Below are 15135 nucleotides of genomic sequence, written 5' to 3' on the forward strand. Positions count from 1 at the left end.
GTCAGTGGTATGACCAATATTCGTGCAAATCCCACACACTTTGGCCTGCTGTGCATTTCCTACAGCTATCTGTCGAACAAATGAGGTTAATTCCGATAACTGCTGTTCAATGGAAGATGAACTTACCTCATTGACCTTTCTCGTAGGAACATCTGCTCTCGTACCAAACTGCTGGCAATTCTCTGCCATTCGCTCGATTAAGTCCCATGCCTCCTGGGTAGTCTTATTCACCAGTGCACCACCACTTGCTGCATCAATGATATTTCTATCGTTCATCAGTAATCCCTCGTAGAAGTACTGAATCAGCAGTTGATCACTTATTTGGTGATGCGGGCATCGGGTACGCAGCCTGGTGAACCTCTCCCAATATTCGTATAAGGATTCTCCGTGAAATTGCTTGATGCCACATATTTCTTTTCGCAAACTAGCAGCTCTGGATGCAGGGAAATATTTTTCAAAAAATTTTTTCTGCATCTCTGGCCACGTGGTGATAATGCCTGCAGGTAGACAGTATAACCAGTCCTTTGCCGAATCCTTGAGAGAGAAAGGGAAGGCCCTTAATTTAATTTGTTCATCAGTTACTCCCGAAGGTTTCATACTCGAACACACCACATCAAATTCCTGCATGTGTTTGTGGGGTTCCTCTCCTGGCAGACCATGAAAAACAGGCAACAAATGTATTAAACCAGGTTTTAATTCAAAAGCTGCATTCTCACTAAGGCGAGGAAAAGTTATGCAAAGAGGTTGTTGGGTCAAGTTTGGAGCAGCCAACTCCCTTAATGTTTGTGTGTTTGCCATGTCGACGCTCTCTTGGCAAAAATCACTTGAAGTGTCACCAAACGAATCTGCTGGTTCAACTTCGGGCTCAGGTCTCTGAGATGTAGCCCTGGAGTGCTCCTCTCTGAGCTGTCTGGTTTCTTTCCTTGTTCTACGCGCGATTTTCTCTACTTCAGGGTCAAAAATCAATTCACCTGCACGAGAGGACCTAGGCATACACTAGAAAAGTACCAAAAAATTAGAGCAAAAAATGAAAATTAAAAAGAAACAAATAATAACGCCAGTCCCCGGCAACGGCGCCAAAAATTGACAGGTCGTCAACCTGTGCAATAATAATAATAATAATGTAGAACCTAGCTACCACTAAGAGCTGTCAATAATTAATCCTAGGTACTGGAGCAGGGACTCTAGGTGTGCAATGGGTTACTTGATTCACCCTGTTCCCGAAGAGTTTGCTGAATCCGATATACCAGAATTAATTAGTTGGCAAAAATAGTAGACAGTGGCAAGTAAAGTCGTCTCCTCAGGGACTGGAGATATTTGTCTCTTCTTAAAGTCCAATTGATAAGGGGGGGGTTTTACCGGAATGAAACTAAAAATAATTAAACAATTCAACTAAAAATAAATAATTAACTAGCACGAATATAGCAGGAATTAAATCAAGAATAAATAAATTCTAGCCAAGGATGCAACTATTCAGGCACAGTCCATTTATCCGATCATTGATGCAGGAGAGGTTCACTTAATTTATTAATAGGCTAGTTATAGTCTGACGACCAATTTTTCCTTAAATTATTGATAACCAAGGTACGACCATTGATCACCCCTAACCAGAAAATACTCCTAGGTACGACCGTAGGAATTAATTTCCCAATTGCATTAATATTAGAAAAACCTAGCCCTAACCAATAACACGCTACGAGGGTTATTTAAATTAGATTGCACGTTCCCCTAATGTGTAAACACACCAGTTGCCACTAATATTAATCAATCAAACAATTACGGATTTAATTGACTAAATTGGCACGAGACTAATAAATCACATTGAACATCGGGCCCTTGACATCCAATTAATAAAATAATCCCATGAAAATACAAGCAGGCAACGTGCAAATATTAATAAATTAAGGAACGCGTGAAAACTAATTAGATCTCACAGGTTTTCGGGACTGCGCCGTCGAGTTGACCCTTGACTAGATGGAAGACTTAGCCACGCCGCATAATTAAATCATCACACGAATTAATGGATTGCAAAAGCATAGCGTTTTCTATTAAGAAGCAAGGAATAAAATGTGTTTTTCCCGTTGGGGAATTTTGTCGAACACCTGGCGTGTGTCAGAGGCCAGTCAGAAGAAGGGAAAAACTAAAACTAAACTAAAAGACTAAAACCAGAGATATCCCTCTGCTACTCTACGTTCCCTATTTAAGCCACAAAAGAAAGATAACTAAAGGCTCTCTACGTGGTCCCCACACATGTGGACAAAGTCTTCAAAATACTTCTTGCCCCAAGTCTCCTTCCGTAGCTTTCTTTTTAGAGTCCAAATGACTAGATGCCTTCCACTAGCTTGTGGTCCCCACCAATTCAAGGACCCAAGCATTGAAGCCCTTAGAAGTCTCCATATTTTCCATAAAGTCCCTCCTTTTGGTAGTTTTCTGCTTTATTCCTGAAATTAAGTCCACATACCAAATATGAGTAAATATCAGCAATTAACACAATATTTGTCAGGGATAAAAGGGGAAATTAATAATAAAATTACTAACAAATTGTACCCTATCAATTTTGGATCCATTGACAGTCTTGCAATGCATGCAAGATGTCCTCTTTCTGATTCCGGCATATTGAACATGTGCCATCACGATGAAGATGTCTTCTCCATTTCTCTTCATTAGTAAGTAATCTTCCATGCCTTGCTAGCCAAAGTAGAAACTGCCAACGACCTAGCCCCTTCCGTTTCCAAACATTTGTCCACCCTTTATCCTCTTGGTGCTCCTATTCTTACGTATGGCATACTAGACTGTAGGCTGATGAAGTAGTAAAACACTATCTATTATCTAGACTCCAAGACATTACATCCGGTTGTTTCTTGGAACTATACAAAGGGGATTTAGTTTCTTCAAGTATTCCTCAGGCAGTATTTGTCTTAACTTCCCTAAATTCCATCCTTCATCATCTACCCAGTAATCTATTACCTTCTTCTTTTTCTCCTCCTCAGGTATTGATATCTATGCAGCTTCTACTAGACTGACATCTTCTAACCATTTGTCCTCCTAGAACTTAATACTCTCCCCATTTCCAATTCTCCATTTTATCCTTTTACTTATAACTTCATTTCCCATACACTGGTCCTTCTAGATCCTTGATGCACCCTGCATGTATGCCATCTGAATGTTGACTTCCTCCTGGCCCGATTAGTACTTACTCCTGAGTACTCTACTCCAAAGTTCCTCTGGATTGGTCCGATACCTCCAGTTCAATTTCACCAGCAAAGCTCTGTTCATCTTCTTCAGACTCCTTATACCTAGACTACCATCCCTTTTCCATTTCGTCACCGTTTCCCATCCAACATGATGCATTTTCTTTTTTCCTTCACTGTCTCCCCATAGGAATCTCCTTACACATTTTTTTTTTGTTTCCTCCACCACCGCTAGTGGTACTACTGCTGTTTGCATTAGATAATTTGGGATGGCGGTTAGTACAACTTTAGCCAACACTAGTCTTACAGCACATGACAAACACTTACTCTTCCATCCAACCAATTTCTCGTGCACATTGTCCAACAGCTTAGAATATGTATCCTTCTTAATTCTTCCATGAATGATTGGGACTCGAAGGTACTTCCCTAGATTCTTGGTCCATGGCACCCCTGTGGTCTAACTAATTTTTCGCGCCTCACTCCTTGGTACATTCTCAAAGCAGAACAATTTCGATTTAGCGGCATTCACTTTTTGGCCTGATATCTCACAGAAGATCCTCATTATCCTTTCCACCACAACTGCTTGTTTTATCGAGGCTTCTGCCAATAATAATAAGTCATCGGCAAACAATAGATGGGAGATTTTAGGTCCAGATCTTGATGCCTTGACTGGTTTCCAGCTCCCTTTCTCTATTGCCTCCTCAATCTAATGACACAGCCTTTCCATGCATAATACAAACAAATATGGGGATAATGGATCCCCTTGCCTCAAACCCTGAGTAGGTTGGATGGCTTTTGTCCTTTGCCCATTCTATAGCACCTCGGTTTTGGGCACCCTCACACAGCTCATTATCAGATGGATGATATTTGGGGGAGGCCCTGCCCTCTGCAAAGTATCTTCTAGAAAATCCCATTCAATTCGATCGTACGCCTTCTCAAGATCCACTTTTACCACCATTATGCCCTTTCGTCCTCTTAGTTTTCTTGTTGTGTGGAGGATCTCCTACACTATAGTGATATTGTCTCCAGTTTGCCTGTCAGGTATAAAGCTCCCTTACACTGGACCTACTAGCTTCCCTATAAGTGGTCTTATTATCTAAACAAGCACTTTTGTTATGAATTTGTATGTTACGTTACACAAAGAAATATGCCTAAACTGAGAAATTTTCTCCGGAGACTTCACTTTAGGTATTAGTGCTATAAGTGTACCATTAATGCCCTCAGGTACTCTTCTTTTCATAAACACTTGCTTCACGAACCTAACTACTGATTCTCCCACTATCCCCCAACCCTTCCGGGAGAAAAATACATTTATACCGTCTGGCTCCGGTGCCTTTGACTTCCTCATATTGAACACTGCCTCTTTCACTTCATTAGGCACCTTTGTTCCCACTAGCTCGATCTTTTTCTTGTTTATTTTTGGGAATTGCTTAGTGCATGGATTTGCCTTTCTTTTAACTCCTTCCCCTATGTATAAAGTAGTACAGAATTGAACCACCATTTGTTTTAGAGTCTCACTATCTGCCTGCTACTTTCCAGACTCATCTTTTAGACATGCCACTGTATTCTTTCTCCTTCTAACAATTGCTGTGGTATGAAAATATTTTGTGTTTGTCTCCCCATACAAAGTCCAATTAGCCCTGGCCTTTTGATACCAGAATAACTCCTCTTGCTCCAATATGAGATTATACTCTTTGATCAATTTGTTCTCCAATTTCTCTATGGCTCTACTATATCCTTACGCCAACTCTCTCTGTAATCCTTTCAATCGGGCAATACACCTTCTTTTCCTTCTGAATATATTACCAAAAAACTCCCTATTCCATGTTTGAGTATTCTCCTAAACATTGAAAACTATCCCTTGAAATTGTTCTGCCCATTCCAAGCTTTCCTAACCTTATCCCAAAATCCCCCATGCGTTAGCTAGGCCATTTCCATCCTAAACACATTCTTCCTCCTTGCAAGTTTTTCCTTGTCTAATTCCAGCATAATAGAATGGTGATCTGAGTGAGCTCTAGCTAGATGCCTTACATGGGCCTCTAGAAACTTTTGCCTACATATATCATTACATAATGCATGGTCTAACCTCTCCCTAACGTTAGCTCCTCCTTTCCTTGAATTTGTCCAAGTGATTGTTGGGCCGGAAAAATCCAAGTCAATCAAGTTACAAGCATGTATGCAATCCAAAAGTTCATGTCTTGTTCTCTTCTAGAAAGAAGTTTCTCTTTTTTTCTCTTGGCTCGATGTTGTCTCATTCATATCTCCAATCACCAACCATGGAAACTTTATAGTGGAACTTATTCTTTGCATATAGTCCCATAATCTAAGCCTTTCAGTCTCCTTAGGAGATACATAGATTGCTGACAATAGCCAACTTGAATCATCACCTCTCCTCACTAACACATTTAAGATTTGCTTATCTTTAATTATCACTTCCACTCTAGTTTTTTCTTTATTCCAGAATATCCATATTCCCCCCGAGTATCCGTTGGCGTCTATGCACTCTTTCTGATCAAACTTCCAACATTTATGGATTTTCTCAGCTTGATCATTATGACTGCGATTTTCTATCAAAATCAGCATATCTAGTTTATGGTCTTTTAGTATCTCTTTTAGATTACATCTAAATCTCCTATTTGCTGTGCCTCTTCCATTCCAACAGATTATCTTCATCATTACGTATATAGGTGTTTTGGCATTAATGCCCTATAACCATGGCCTCCTCACCCAACTGTGTCTTCGGGGCCATTCTGGGTCCTTTATTCTCTCGTGCAAGTCAATGGATTCCTTTATACTGATTTGACATCCAGTCTCTTAGTCCTCATCACCTTTCTCTAGTCTTCCTCCCTCTCTACTACCCCGCTTATTCTCTTCTGATTCCATTCCTTCAAATCCAGACTTAGATATAGTGGGGTTGTAGTGGGGTTATCTCTCCGTCCTTCCCCAATTTGTAGCAAAGGGTTACCCCAGTTCAACATCTCATACTCACTTGCTGGGTTAACCCCTCTAGCCTGCTTTTGTCCTCTATTCTCAGCTATATGCACCTGCCTAGCTTCAATAGGCATCTGTAGTCTAAGTCGCCTTGCAGACTCTAAACCATTAACCCTCTTATCCTCTGACTTCTTCACACCCTTGCTCCTCTGAAACCCCAGTTTTACCAAGCTCCCTGTAGTGCTACTCTTTCCCTTAGTAGCCCTTTTCCTCAAGCCCTGCCCTCTGTTACCTCCGTCTCCTTTGAACACCATGTCCACCATAGTCCTTGGTATAGCCAACAGTTTTCCTTTCATTACTTCTATTGTGTTCTCTTTTTCTGATTCCTCCGGTGCTTCCTTCTCTATGTCCAACAATCTGAATTTGGAGCCACTAACACTATCTATAGGTTCCTTATCCTTGGATGACCCTTCTCCTATACCTCTTTGTTCATCCCGGCCCTCTTGCCTACCTTCTTTCCCTGTACTCCGAGTCCGCCATTCTTCCTCCTTGTCACAACACATAATCTATAATAATTCACCATTCCCTTTAACATTCGCACAACACATAATCTATAATAATTCTATAAAACTTAGAGACCAAATACAGATAATTAAAACAACTACAGAACCATCACATAATTATACTTCAACTTTGAACTACTAGTTAATTTTTCTTCTTCTCCAAAGATTCATGATGTAGCTTATGTGAAGTCTTTCTTCCACGAATAATATTAATCTTAACCATTCTTCTTACTGCCTTTAATAACTGAGAATCTACACAGAGGAAAAATCATATTTTTCTCATGAGTTACAAATAAATCAAGCAGCTTACAAGTGCTCATGAGTTGACTCGATCAAAATTCGATTCGAATTCGATCAACATAATTTGTTCTGACAAACCTCACAAAAATGGTCACCACTGTCACGATTCAACATGAAAACAATGATTGCAACCCATAGCTCTAACATCTTGTCTGTGCACCATTTCCTCTTGACAAACCTCACAAATGTGGCCACCATTATCACGATTTTCTTTTATAATTGATCAACAAACAGCAGGCCTCTGGAACCTGTCCTACTAGCTTTGAGTTGAAATCCCGAGTCCAATTCGCAGATCAACTCCACGTGAACAAATGGAGCCCAATATGCTAGTTCAGACTTGAAAGGCCCAATCCGAGGAAGCCCCTTGTAAGTTGTAATACGAGATGCCATTAAACAGCCCAATCTGAAACTTTTGGCCCTAGGGTTAATTATGTCGGCCCATCATATAACCCTTAAAGGTTTCACAAGACATTTGTCTTCTTCTTCTATATTTCTAAAACCCTAGCCTTTTACGTCCCCGTTCTGTCGCTTCCCCAACCAACAGCCCATTCAGAGGAGAAAGAACGGAAGCAGCGGCGGCGCCGGCGGCAAGAAAAAATGGCAGACAAGGCGGTGACTATTCGTACTAGGAAGTTCATGACCAATCGTCTTCTTTCCAGAAAACAATTCGTCAGTCTCTAAATTCTAGTAAATTTAGTTCATTTGATTTCCTAATATGTGTTGATATTTTCTGATTTTTGCACTATTTTGAATTTTTTTCTGTTTTTTGGTTTGGGGATGCAGGTCATTGATGTTCTGCATCCTGGAAGGCCTAATGTTTCTAAGGTTTGTTATGTCTTTTTTAGTTTCGTTTTTGGTTTCCATAGTCAGTTTTTTCCGTGTTACCTGCTGTATTTCCCTGCAAAAATATATAGATCTTGGTATTCTTGTATATTAGTTCTTTATTGTGCAGCAAGCCGTAAGTGTAAAAACAATTAGGGAATACATTAGAGCTAGGTTAGCTTGAGTACTGAAAAGCTAGCTTTTTCCAGCATTTGCTTAGGTTTGATTCTCGGGGGTGCCTGTGAAATTGGAGTTAATGTAGTTCAATGATAAAGGAACTAGGTTACTAATTGTAATATTGCTGGTTGTTGCAGAATCTTGTTTGAGGCCTTATTATGGCTAGTTGGAGCTCATGATAGTAATTTTTTTAATTCTTTTGTTTTCTGACTCAATTTATTTTAGTCGATTAGTCTTGATTTCTGGTTGTGTTGTTGAGTGGGTTTAGTGTTTGCAAATTCTGTTTGCATAACTAGTTATTGATTTATTAACTTTTTTGTTATTTGATGATTAAAGGCTGAGTTGAAGGAGAAATTGGCCAGGATGTATGATGTCAAGGACCCAAATGCCATCTTTGTTTTCAAGTTCAGGACGCATTTTGGAGGTGGCAAATCAACTGGGTTTGGATTGATCTATGATTCTGTAGAGAATGCCAAGAAATTTGAGCCCAAATATCGGCTTATCAGGGTAATTTAAGTTCCTCTGTTTGCTTGAAGTTATTGTAATTAAGTGCTTGGCTGTTTTCCTTCTCCTGACGCATTATGTTGACCATGTGTGCTTCTTTGAGATTAATGACCTTTTGGTGACCTTTATAACATATTCGTGTTATTGAGGGTGAGTCCTAATTTGGCTTAAATTGAAATAACTATTCAATTCGACTGAATTGGGTTGTCAGGTTTGTTATTTGGTGGAAATTTTGCAAACTTCCTGTAGGGTACTTACTTTACTAGTAGGGGACGTATCATTTCATACCCAAGGCCCCATCCGCTAATGTTAGACATGGGAGAATGCAAACAGCTCCATTGTAATGGGGGGTTTTTCTCCCATTCCCATTCCAGACCACCATGTCCAGCTTTGGTTAAAGCTGATTGTTGAGAGTATCTCTTGATTATGCTTGCCGACTAGGGGTAGTTTCTTTTGCATTCGATGAGTTCATAGTTTCCATTTTCCATTTTCTATTGTCTTTGTGTAAATGAGACTTCGCATGTCTATGTTTTTGCTTTCTTCCAATTTTTCACTTTGCATCATGAAGCATGTGTCTCTAACTGCTGGTTTTTGTTTTTGAAATGCAGAATGGCCTGGATACTAAGGTAGAGAAGTCTAGGAAACAGCTCAAGGAAAGGAAGAACAGGGCCAAGAAGATCCGTGGTGTAAAGAAGGTAAGTTCTTTGAATCTGTGAATTGCTGGTTCTGGGTGGGGGAGACACTAATAATATGGATTTATGAATTTTGGATGTTGATGGATTTGGCAGTTAGTCTCTTAAACTGTATGGCATCTTTTAATCAACAAAATATAAGCCACTTCATCCAGGAAGACCATAAAGGGGTCTGGAAAATTTGTTCTTCCTGCCTTCTGTTCTTACCTTCCCCTGATTATGCTTTGCCATGAATATATGTCCACTAGTGTTTTGCTTTCATGTCGTCTGGTTGATGCTCATGTCTTCTGGTTGATTTGACAATTCTTTCTACTCTGCTCTTTGCAGACAAAGGCTGGAGATGCTGCCAAGGGTGGAAAGAAGAAATAATTTTCCTGAGAGTTCTAGGCCTTGTCAAGTTTTTATAGAGAAAAACAAAAATGTTTTTGCAGCAGAGTTATTTTCTCATTTGTTACTTTGAATTGTGTCTTTGTTCCTTTGAAACTATGAGATGAAGATGTTTACAGTTCAAATCTTGCACTCTATGAATAGCCAGTACCCTTTTGACTCTTGAGGGAGACAGACAGATAGATAGTTTGATCAATTATTGTGACTCTTGCTATGAATTTCAGGGCTTATGCAAATAGGTTGAAGCTGTGGTTTGTGCCTTATATTTTGGGTGTTTGTACTAATGTTACAAGGTGGAATTGGACGTTGTACCTGTTGAAATGTTCAATCTCTGGCAATACCCATGCACCCGAAACCCTCCATTTTTGAGCAAATGTTTTGATAGTTGATTGCTTTTTCCTGAGTTGAACGGCAACACCTTTGCAGTCGGAGTCTCTAGGCAAGTTTGTTTGTGAAATTTGTATCCTTTGCTCGATGTTTGTTTGTGAAGCTGTTATTTGTATCTTTTACTTGATAAGATAGCATTTCAATCTGAAATCTGCTCCTTTCAGCTACGTCCATGAGCCTTGTAGACAGCTTCCTGTTTTTCCCTCCATGATGATTAAATAAGGAAATTGATCTGTTTACTCACCTGCGTGATAATTTATGGGACACGCCACTCAAAATTGAGGATAAAATTACAACTAAGAGCAATTCACAAAGATGAGACGATTCCGGTGAAACGCAACTTGTAACACAGACAATCAAAAAAATGTATAAAGTCATCATTCAAGGTGGTAAACCATGATCTGCATTGGTGCATACACCAGATGAAATGGTTAAGTGCTAAAGAATGTAGTATCAAAAGGTGGAATTTTGTTTTATATTATCCCCACTAAAACGAATATACAATATTATACAACTGAAGTAATCCATGAAAATCTAATTAGTTACAGGACCCAGTGATCAAAAAGACTAACACAGAACACTAAACTGCAACCCGGTAATCAATAAGCTAATAATGTCTTCAGGAGTAAGCTTAGTTGTGATCTTCTTCTGTCAGGGGAGAATACCTACACAAAGGGCATACCATCTTTTTATTCAGCCACTTGAAGATACACTCGCAGTGAAAAGAATGCTTGCAACCCAAGGCTCTCACATCATCCTCACTTTTCATCTCATCTTGACAAATCCCACAAACATGCTCCCCATCTTCTTGATCATCACCAGAAACCACAACCTGTGTCAAAACTTTAAGAGCTGGATGAACAGTTCTGGCAAGAATTTTCACGACTTTTACTCGAATACTGTGCTGAGTTTCTTCATAAACAGCATGAAAATCTCTATCAGTTTCTTTAGCCCTTGACATGGCCAATTCAGCAGTCATGCCACTCAACTTTGGGTACAGACTTTCACTAGCACATAATTGGCATGAACCTGATCCACCCCATTGATTTTCTTCCTCATGGTCAACGTCTAAAATTGTTGAGTAATCATCACCATTTAGAACTCCAGCCAAAGCAGTAGCTATTCGAAGCTCTTGTTCCTCCCCCATGGTTCTTGCTAGAGACTACTAATCTAATACTGTACTAGTTTCTTTTAGGAAGTATTGCCGAAATTAAAGAACGGAGATGGCAAGATATGTGGTTTAACTTGCCCTTTTCTGGTTTTGCGTATATACATTGAGGGAAGGGGTTGTATTGATTTCCTTATCCGATCAGGAGAAAGTTTGATGAATTTTAAGATTAGGACTAGGCAGTAGTCAATATAACGTTCGTTTCCTAATTCCTAACACCCTCTTTCCCAGGTTTTGGTGACGTGTGGTTATAGATTTCACGGTTCCCAATTATATTCAATCAATAATTATCTGTGCATACAGCTAAAGTTAATCTAACGTCCAATACATAAGTAGTGTACAAAAGTAAGGATTATGGTAAACAATTAATCAAATGAGTGAACCAAGCTAATTTAATCTAATATTTTAAAAATATTGAGGTACATTTTTTTCTCTCTCTAACAGCCATAACAATCTTTTTCACAATGCCATGGACATACACAAGCTGATCCAGAACCATATAAATATTTATAATGTTGAATTAATATTTCTTATTTTGTTTTATAGAATTCTTGTTGTTGTTGTTGTAATATTCTCTTGATTTCTTTTGGTTATGTATAAATTATACTTGAGAAACTAAAAGATTATCAGCAAACCATGTTAATATCTGTAAATTTCCAATTAACAACGCATTGATTACTGCCTCGTACTCCATAAACTCCTCAATGAACCATCGGAATTCACAATAACAAGGTTTGAAAGGTGGAAATGATTGGAAAACAGAATCCCTTCTGTACAAACCCCGAGATTTTGAGGGGAAGAATACCACTGAAACATCATGAAATCACTGATTGATCAACGATTAGACTAGAGATTTTGCCTGTTATGGGATCAGAGGTTCAAGGGAATCCTAAACATCTATTGTTCTTGGGAATTGAAACACTATTTAGCAGGAGCAGGATTCATGTATCAATAGATCATGCATTCATTGTACCATTAATGACTAAGGCAACTGTTAGTGAATCCTCAAGGCTAGCTAGCCGGAGTTCACAGGATAAAACGGGACTCAAGGTCTGCATAAACTCAAGCTCTCGTGGTGTTTAACAAGAGTACAATTCACCAGAAACTATAATCAACTGCTATAATCTTGCATTTGCTAGATACCAGACCATGGAGAAGCTGGAGCAAGATTGTTCTCTCCAAGCACTAAATAAATATGGTACAAACCTGACTAAATTGGCAGCAGAGGTAAAATCTGCAGAGTTTTTGGCCTTCATAAGTCCTATTGAACTTGATTTCTTGATCCTTGTTATATAAAAGTACAAATTGTTGATTTTCTTTGTTTGCTGCTAGAACAAGTTGGATCCTGTAATTGGAAGGCAACAGCAAATCGAGTGTGTAACGCAAATTTTGTGCAAGAGAAAAAAGAACAATGCATGCCTTATTGGAGATCCTGGTGTTGGCAAAACTGTCATTGCAGAAGGGCTGGCGCAGCGCATTGCTAATGCAACTGTCCCAGAGAAACTCCAGAAAAAGAAGGTTAAATCAGTTCCCGCTAATGTTGCTTCCTACTAGTTTTGATAATGATTACAATAACTGGTAACCTGGTCAATTTATATGGATCAGCTATTCTCCATAGATATGGGACGTCTTATTGCTGGATCATCAAACCGTGGAGAATTTGAAGAAAGGTTGATAATGGTAGTTGATGAAGTTAAGCAGAGCAAAGGTGAAATTCTTCTTTTCATTGATGAGTTACACACTCTTATTGGAGCTGGATCTGGCGGACAGGCCCTAGATGCTGCTAACATTTTAAAGCCCCCGCTTGCTCGAGGGGAGTTAAAAGTATGTATATATATTATTCTGTTCGAAGGTGAAGCACTGTTCAGATTTTATGTAATTATATTGTATTTGGACATGTATTCTTTATTTAGTGCATTGGAGCAACCACACTGGATGAATACAAGAAGTACATTGAAAGAGATCCTGCCCTCAAACGGAGATTCCAAGTTGTTCAAGTCCCTGAACCGTCCATTGATGAGGCAATAGAGATTCTAAAAGGCCTACAGCAAAAGTTCGAGTTGCACCATTCTGTCAAGTACGAGGAGGAGGCTTTGATTGCTTCGGTTAAGTTGTCAAAACAATACATTAGGTCAATTGATCAAATTCATGAGTAACTCTCCTGTTAATACTTGAATACTTTTCAATTGGCAAAAACTGAATAATAGTTTGGCTGTTGATCAATTTCAGTGACGGTTTTCTGCCTGATAAGGCAATAGATGTGATGGATGAATCAGGGTCGCGAGTTCAGCTGTATAGAAGCAATGCAAGTGTAGACAGCAACAAGCATGTTGCTCCTGTGGTGACTAGAGAAGATATCAAGCATGTAATCTCTTCTCGGACTGAGATTCCCATTGAAAAAGTTTCTGAGGAAGAATCTATTCGTCTCCTGAACCTGGCGAACATTCTTCAAAAGCACATAATAGGACAAGATGAGGCTATTGAAGCAGTGAGTCGTGCTATTAGGAGAGCAAGAGTTGGCATAAATAATCCTGACCGTCCTGTGGCAACATTTCTCTTCACTGGTCCAACTGGGGTTGGGAAAACTGAAGTTGCTAAGCTATTAGCAGACGAATATTTTGGATCAAAAGAAGCGATGGTCAGGGTCGACATGAGCGAGTACATGGAAAGTCATTCGGTTTCTAAATTCTATGGTTCACCCCCTGGCTACATTGGCCATGAATATGGTGGAGTTTTAACTGAAGCAATTCGTAACAGGCCTCATAATCTGATTCTGTTTGATGAAATTGAGAAGGCTCATAGGGATGTCTTCAACGCCTTACTGCAAATTCTTGATGATGGAAGATTGACGGATGGTAAAGGAAGAGTTGTTGACTTCAAGCACACAATCATAATAATGACGTCTAATATTGGTTTTGGATCAACATTGGATGATGAGAGAGGAAAAGAAGGTGGTGTAACCATGCACCTGAAAAAGACATTCAGGCCTGAATTTTTAAACCGATTGGATGAGATCGTTATATTCAAGAAGCTTGGAACAACTGAGCTAATGCAAATCTTGGACATAATGCTTGAAGAAGTTTGCAAAAGAGTAGTTCGAATGAAGCACATAAATCTTGAAATCACAGAGAAATTTAAGGGGATGCTGATTTTGGAGAGCTGCGGCAGCTCCAATAACTATGGTGCTAGGCCACTGAGGAGAGCCATCACTAGGCTCCTGGAAGACAAATTGGCAGAAAGTATCTTGAACGGTGAAGCCAAAGAAAATGAATCTCTTATTGTTGATGTTAATCAGAATAATGAGGTCCATTTTTCAAACAAAAAGACCAAGAACGAGAAAAAGTAAAGGTGTTGAGGTTGCAGTAAGGATTTCTGGATTTGGATGCAGAATCTCTGAAAAGCATGAATTGAAAAGTTTTTATTAAAGCCCTGTTTAGATATTGGAATAGGAATTTGCCTTTTTGTTCCTTGAGAAATGTGGTTAACTATTCTTATAAATTTGATCTTACTAGTAGTATATATTTTGTTCCATCATTTTGGAAGAACATAATAGTTAATTACTGATCTACACATACTTTTGCCAAAGCCATTATGTTAACTTTGTTCAAAGCTTAATACAACCATGAATAGATTTTTCTTTTGTTTGTACCATAGACAACATCAAGATGTATGATATTGGAATTTGTGGGCTAATTTTAATTTATAAAGATTGATTCACATGGTTGAAGCTATTTTTTTGTAAAATAATAGGCCTTGGATTCATTACGACTTCTGTTAAGGTAATGCTCCATCATCATCATTATTGTTTTAAAAGTTAGAAACATGATAGTACTTCAAGACCTCACAAAAAAAAAAAAAATACCAATATTAGTAGACTAGAATAATAGGTCCTTTCCACTTATGGTATGACTAGGAGATGTTCACCGTGCTTGCGCACGGTGGTACGGTGTAAATATGCCCAGGTTGAGGGGACAGCGAACTTGTATTTCAGAAGAAAATTTGTCATACAGAGA

At 39.0% G+C, this 15135-nt stretch overlaps 3 protein-coding genes across 3 annotated transcripts; 2 read left to right on the top strand and 1 right to left on the bottom strand.

Annotated features, from left to right (window-relative positions):
* Window positions 1-7467: 7467 nt before the first annotated feature.
* On the top strand, window positions 7468-9915 carry LOC113781175 (40S ribosomal protein S24-1-like). The gene is made up of 5 exons (XM_027327045.1): window positions 7468-7654; window positions 7769-7810; window positions 8321-8491; window positions 9097-9183; window positions 9508-9915. Exons 1-5 carry the CDS (start codon window positions 7583-7585, stop codon window positions 9547-9549), a joined length of 414 nt encoding a protein of 137 aa, XP_027182846.1. The 5' UTR covers window positions 7468-7582; the 3' UTR covers window positions 9550-9915.
* A 670-nt stretch (window positions 9916-10585) lies between these two features.
* LOC113780681 (E3 ubiquitin-protein ligase RNF181-like) lies at window positions 10586-11101 on the bottom strand. Its single transcript, XM_027326461.1, has one exon. The coding sequence runs from the start codon at window positions 11099-11101 to the stop codon at window positions 10586-10588; it is 516 nt and encodes a 171-aa protein (XP_027182262.1).
* An 885-nt stretch (window positions 11102-11986) lies between these two features.
* LOC113780682 (ATP-dependent Clp protease ATP-binding subunit ClpA homolog CD4B, chloroplastic-like) lies at window positions 11987-14468 on the top strand. Its single transcript, XM_027326462.1, has 6 exons — window positions 11987-12172; window positions 12269-12349; window positions 12455-12640; window positions 12728-12946; window positions 13036-13253; window positions 13352-14468. Exons 1-6 carry the CDS (start codon window positions 11987-11989, stop codon window positions 14466-14468), a joined length of 2007 nt encoding a protein of 668 aa, XP_027182263.1.
* Window positions 14469-15135: the final 667 nt, after the last annotated feature.

Source organism: Coffea eugenioides, chromosome 8 (assembly GCF_003713205.1).
Source record: "Coffea eugenioides isolate CCC68of chromosome 8, Ceug_1.0, whole genome shotgun sequence".
In the NCBI taxonomy this organism is placed as follows: Eukaryota; Viridiplantae; Streptophyta; class Magnoliopsida; order Gentianales; family Rubiaceae; genus Coffea; species Coffea eugenioides.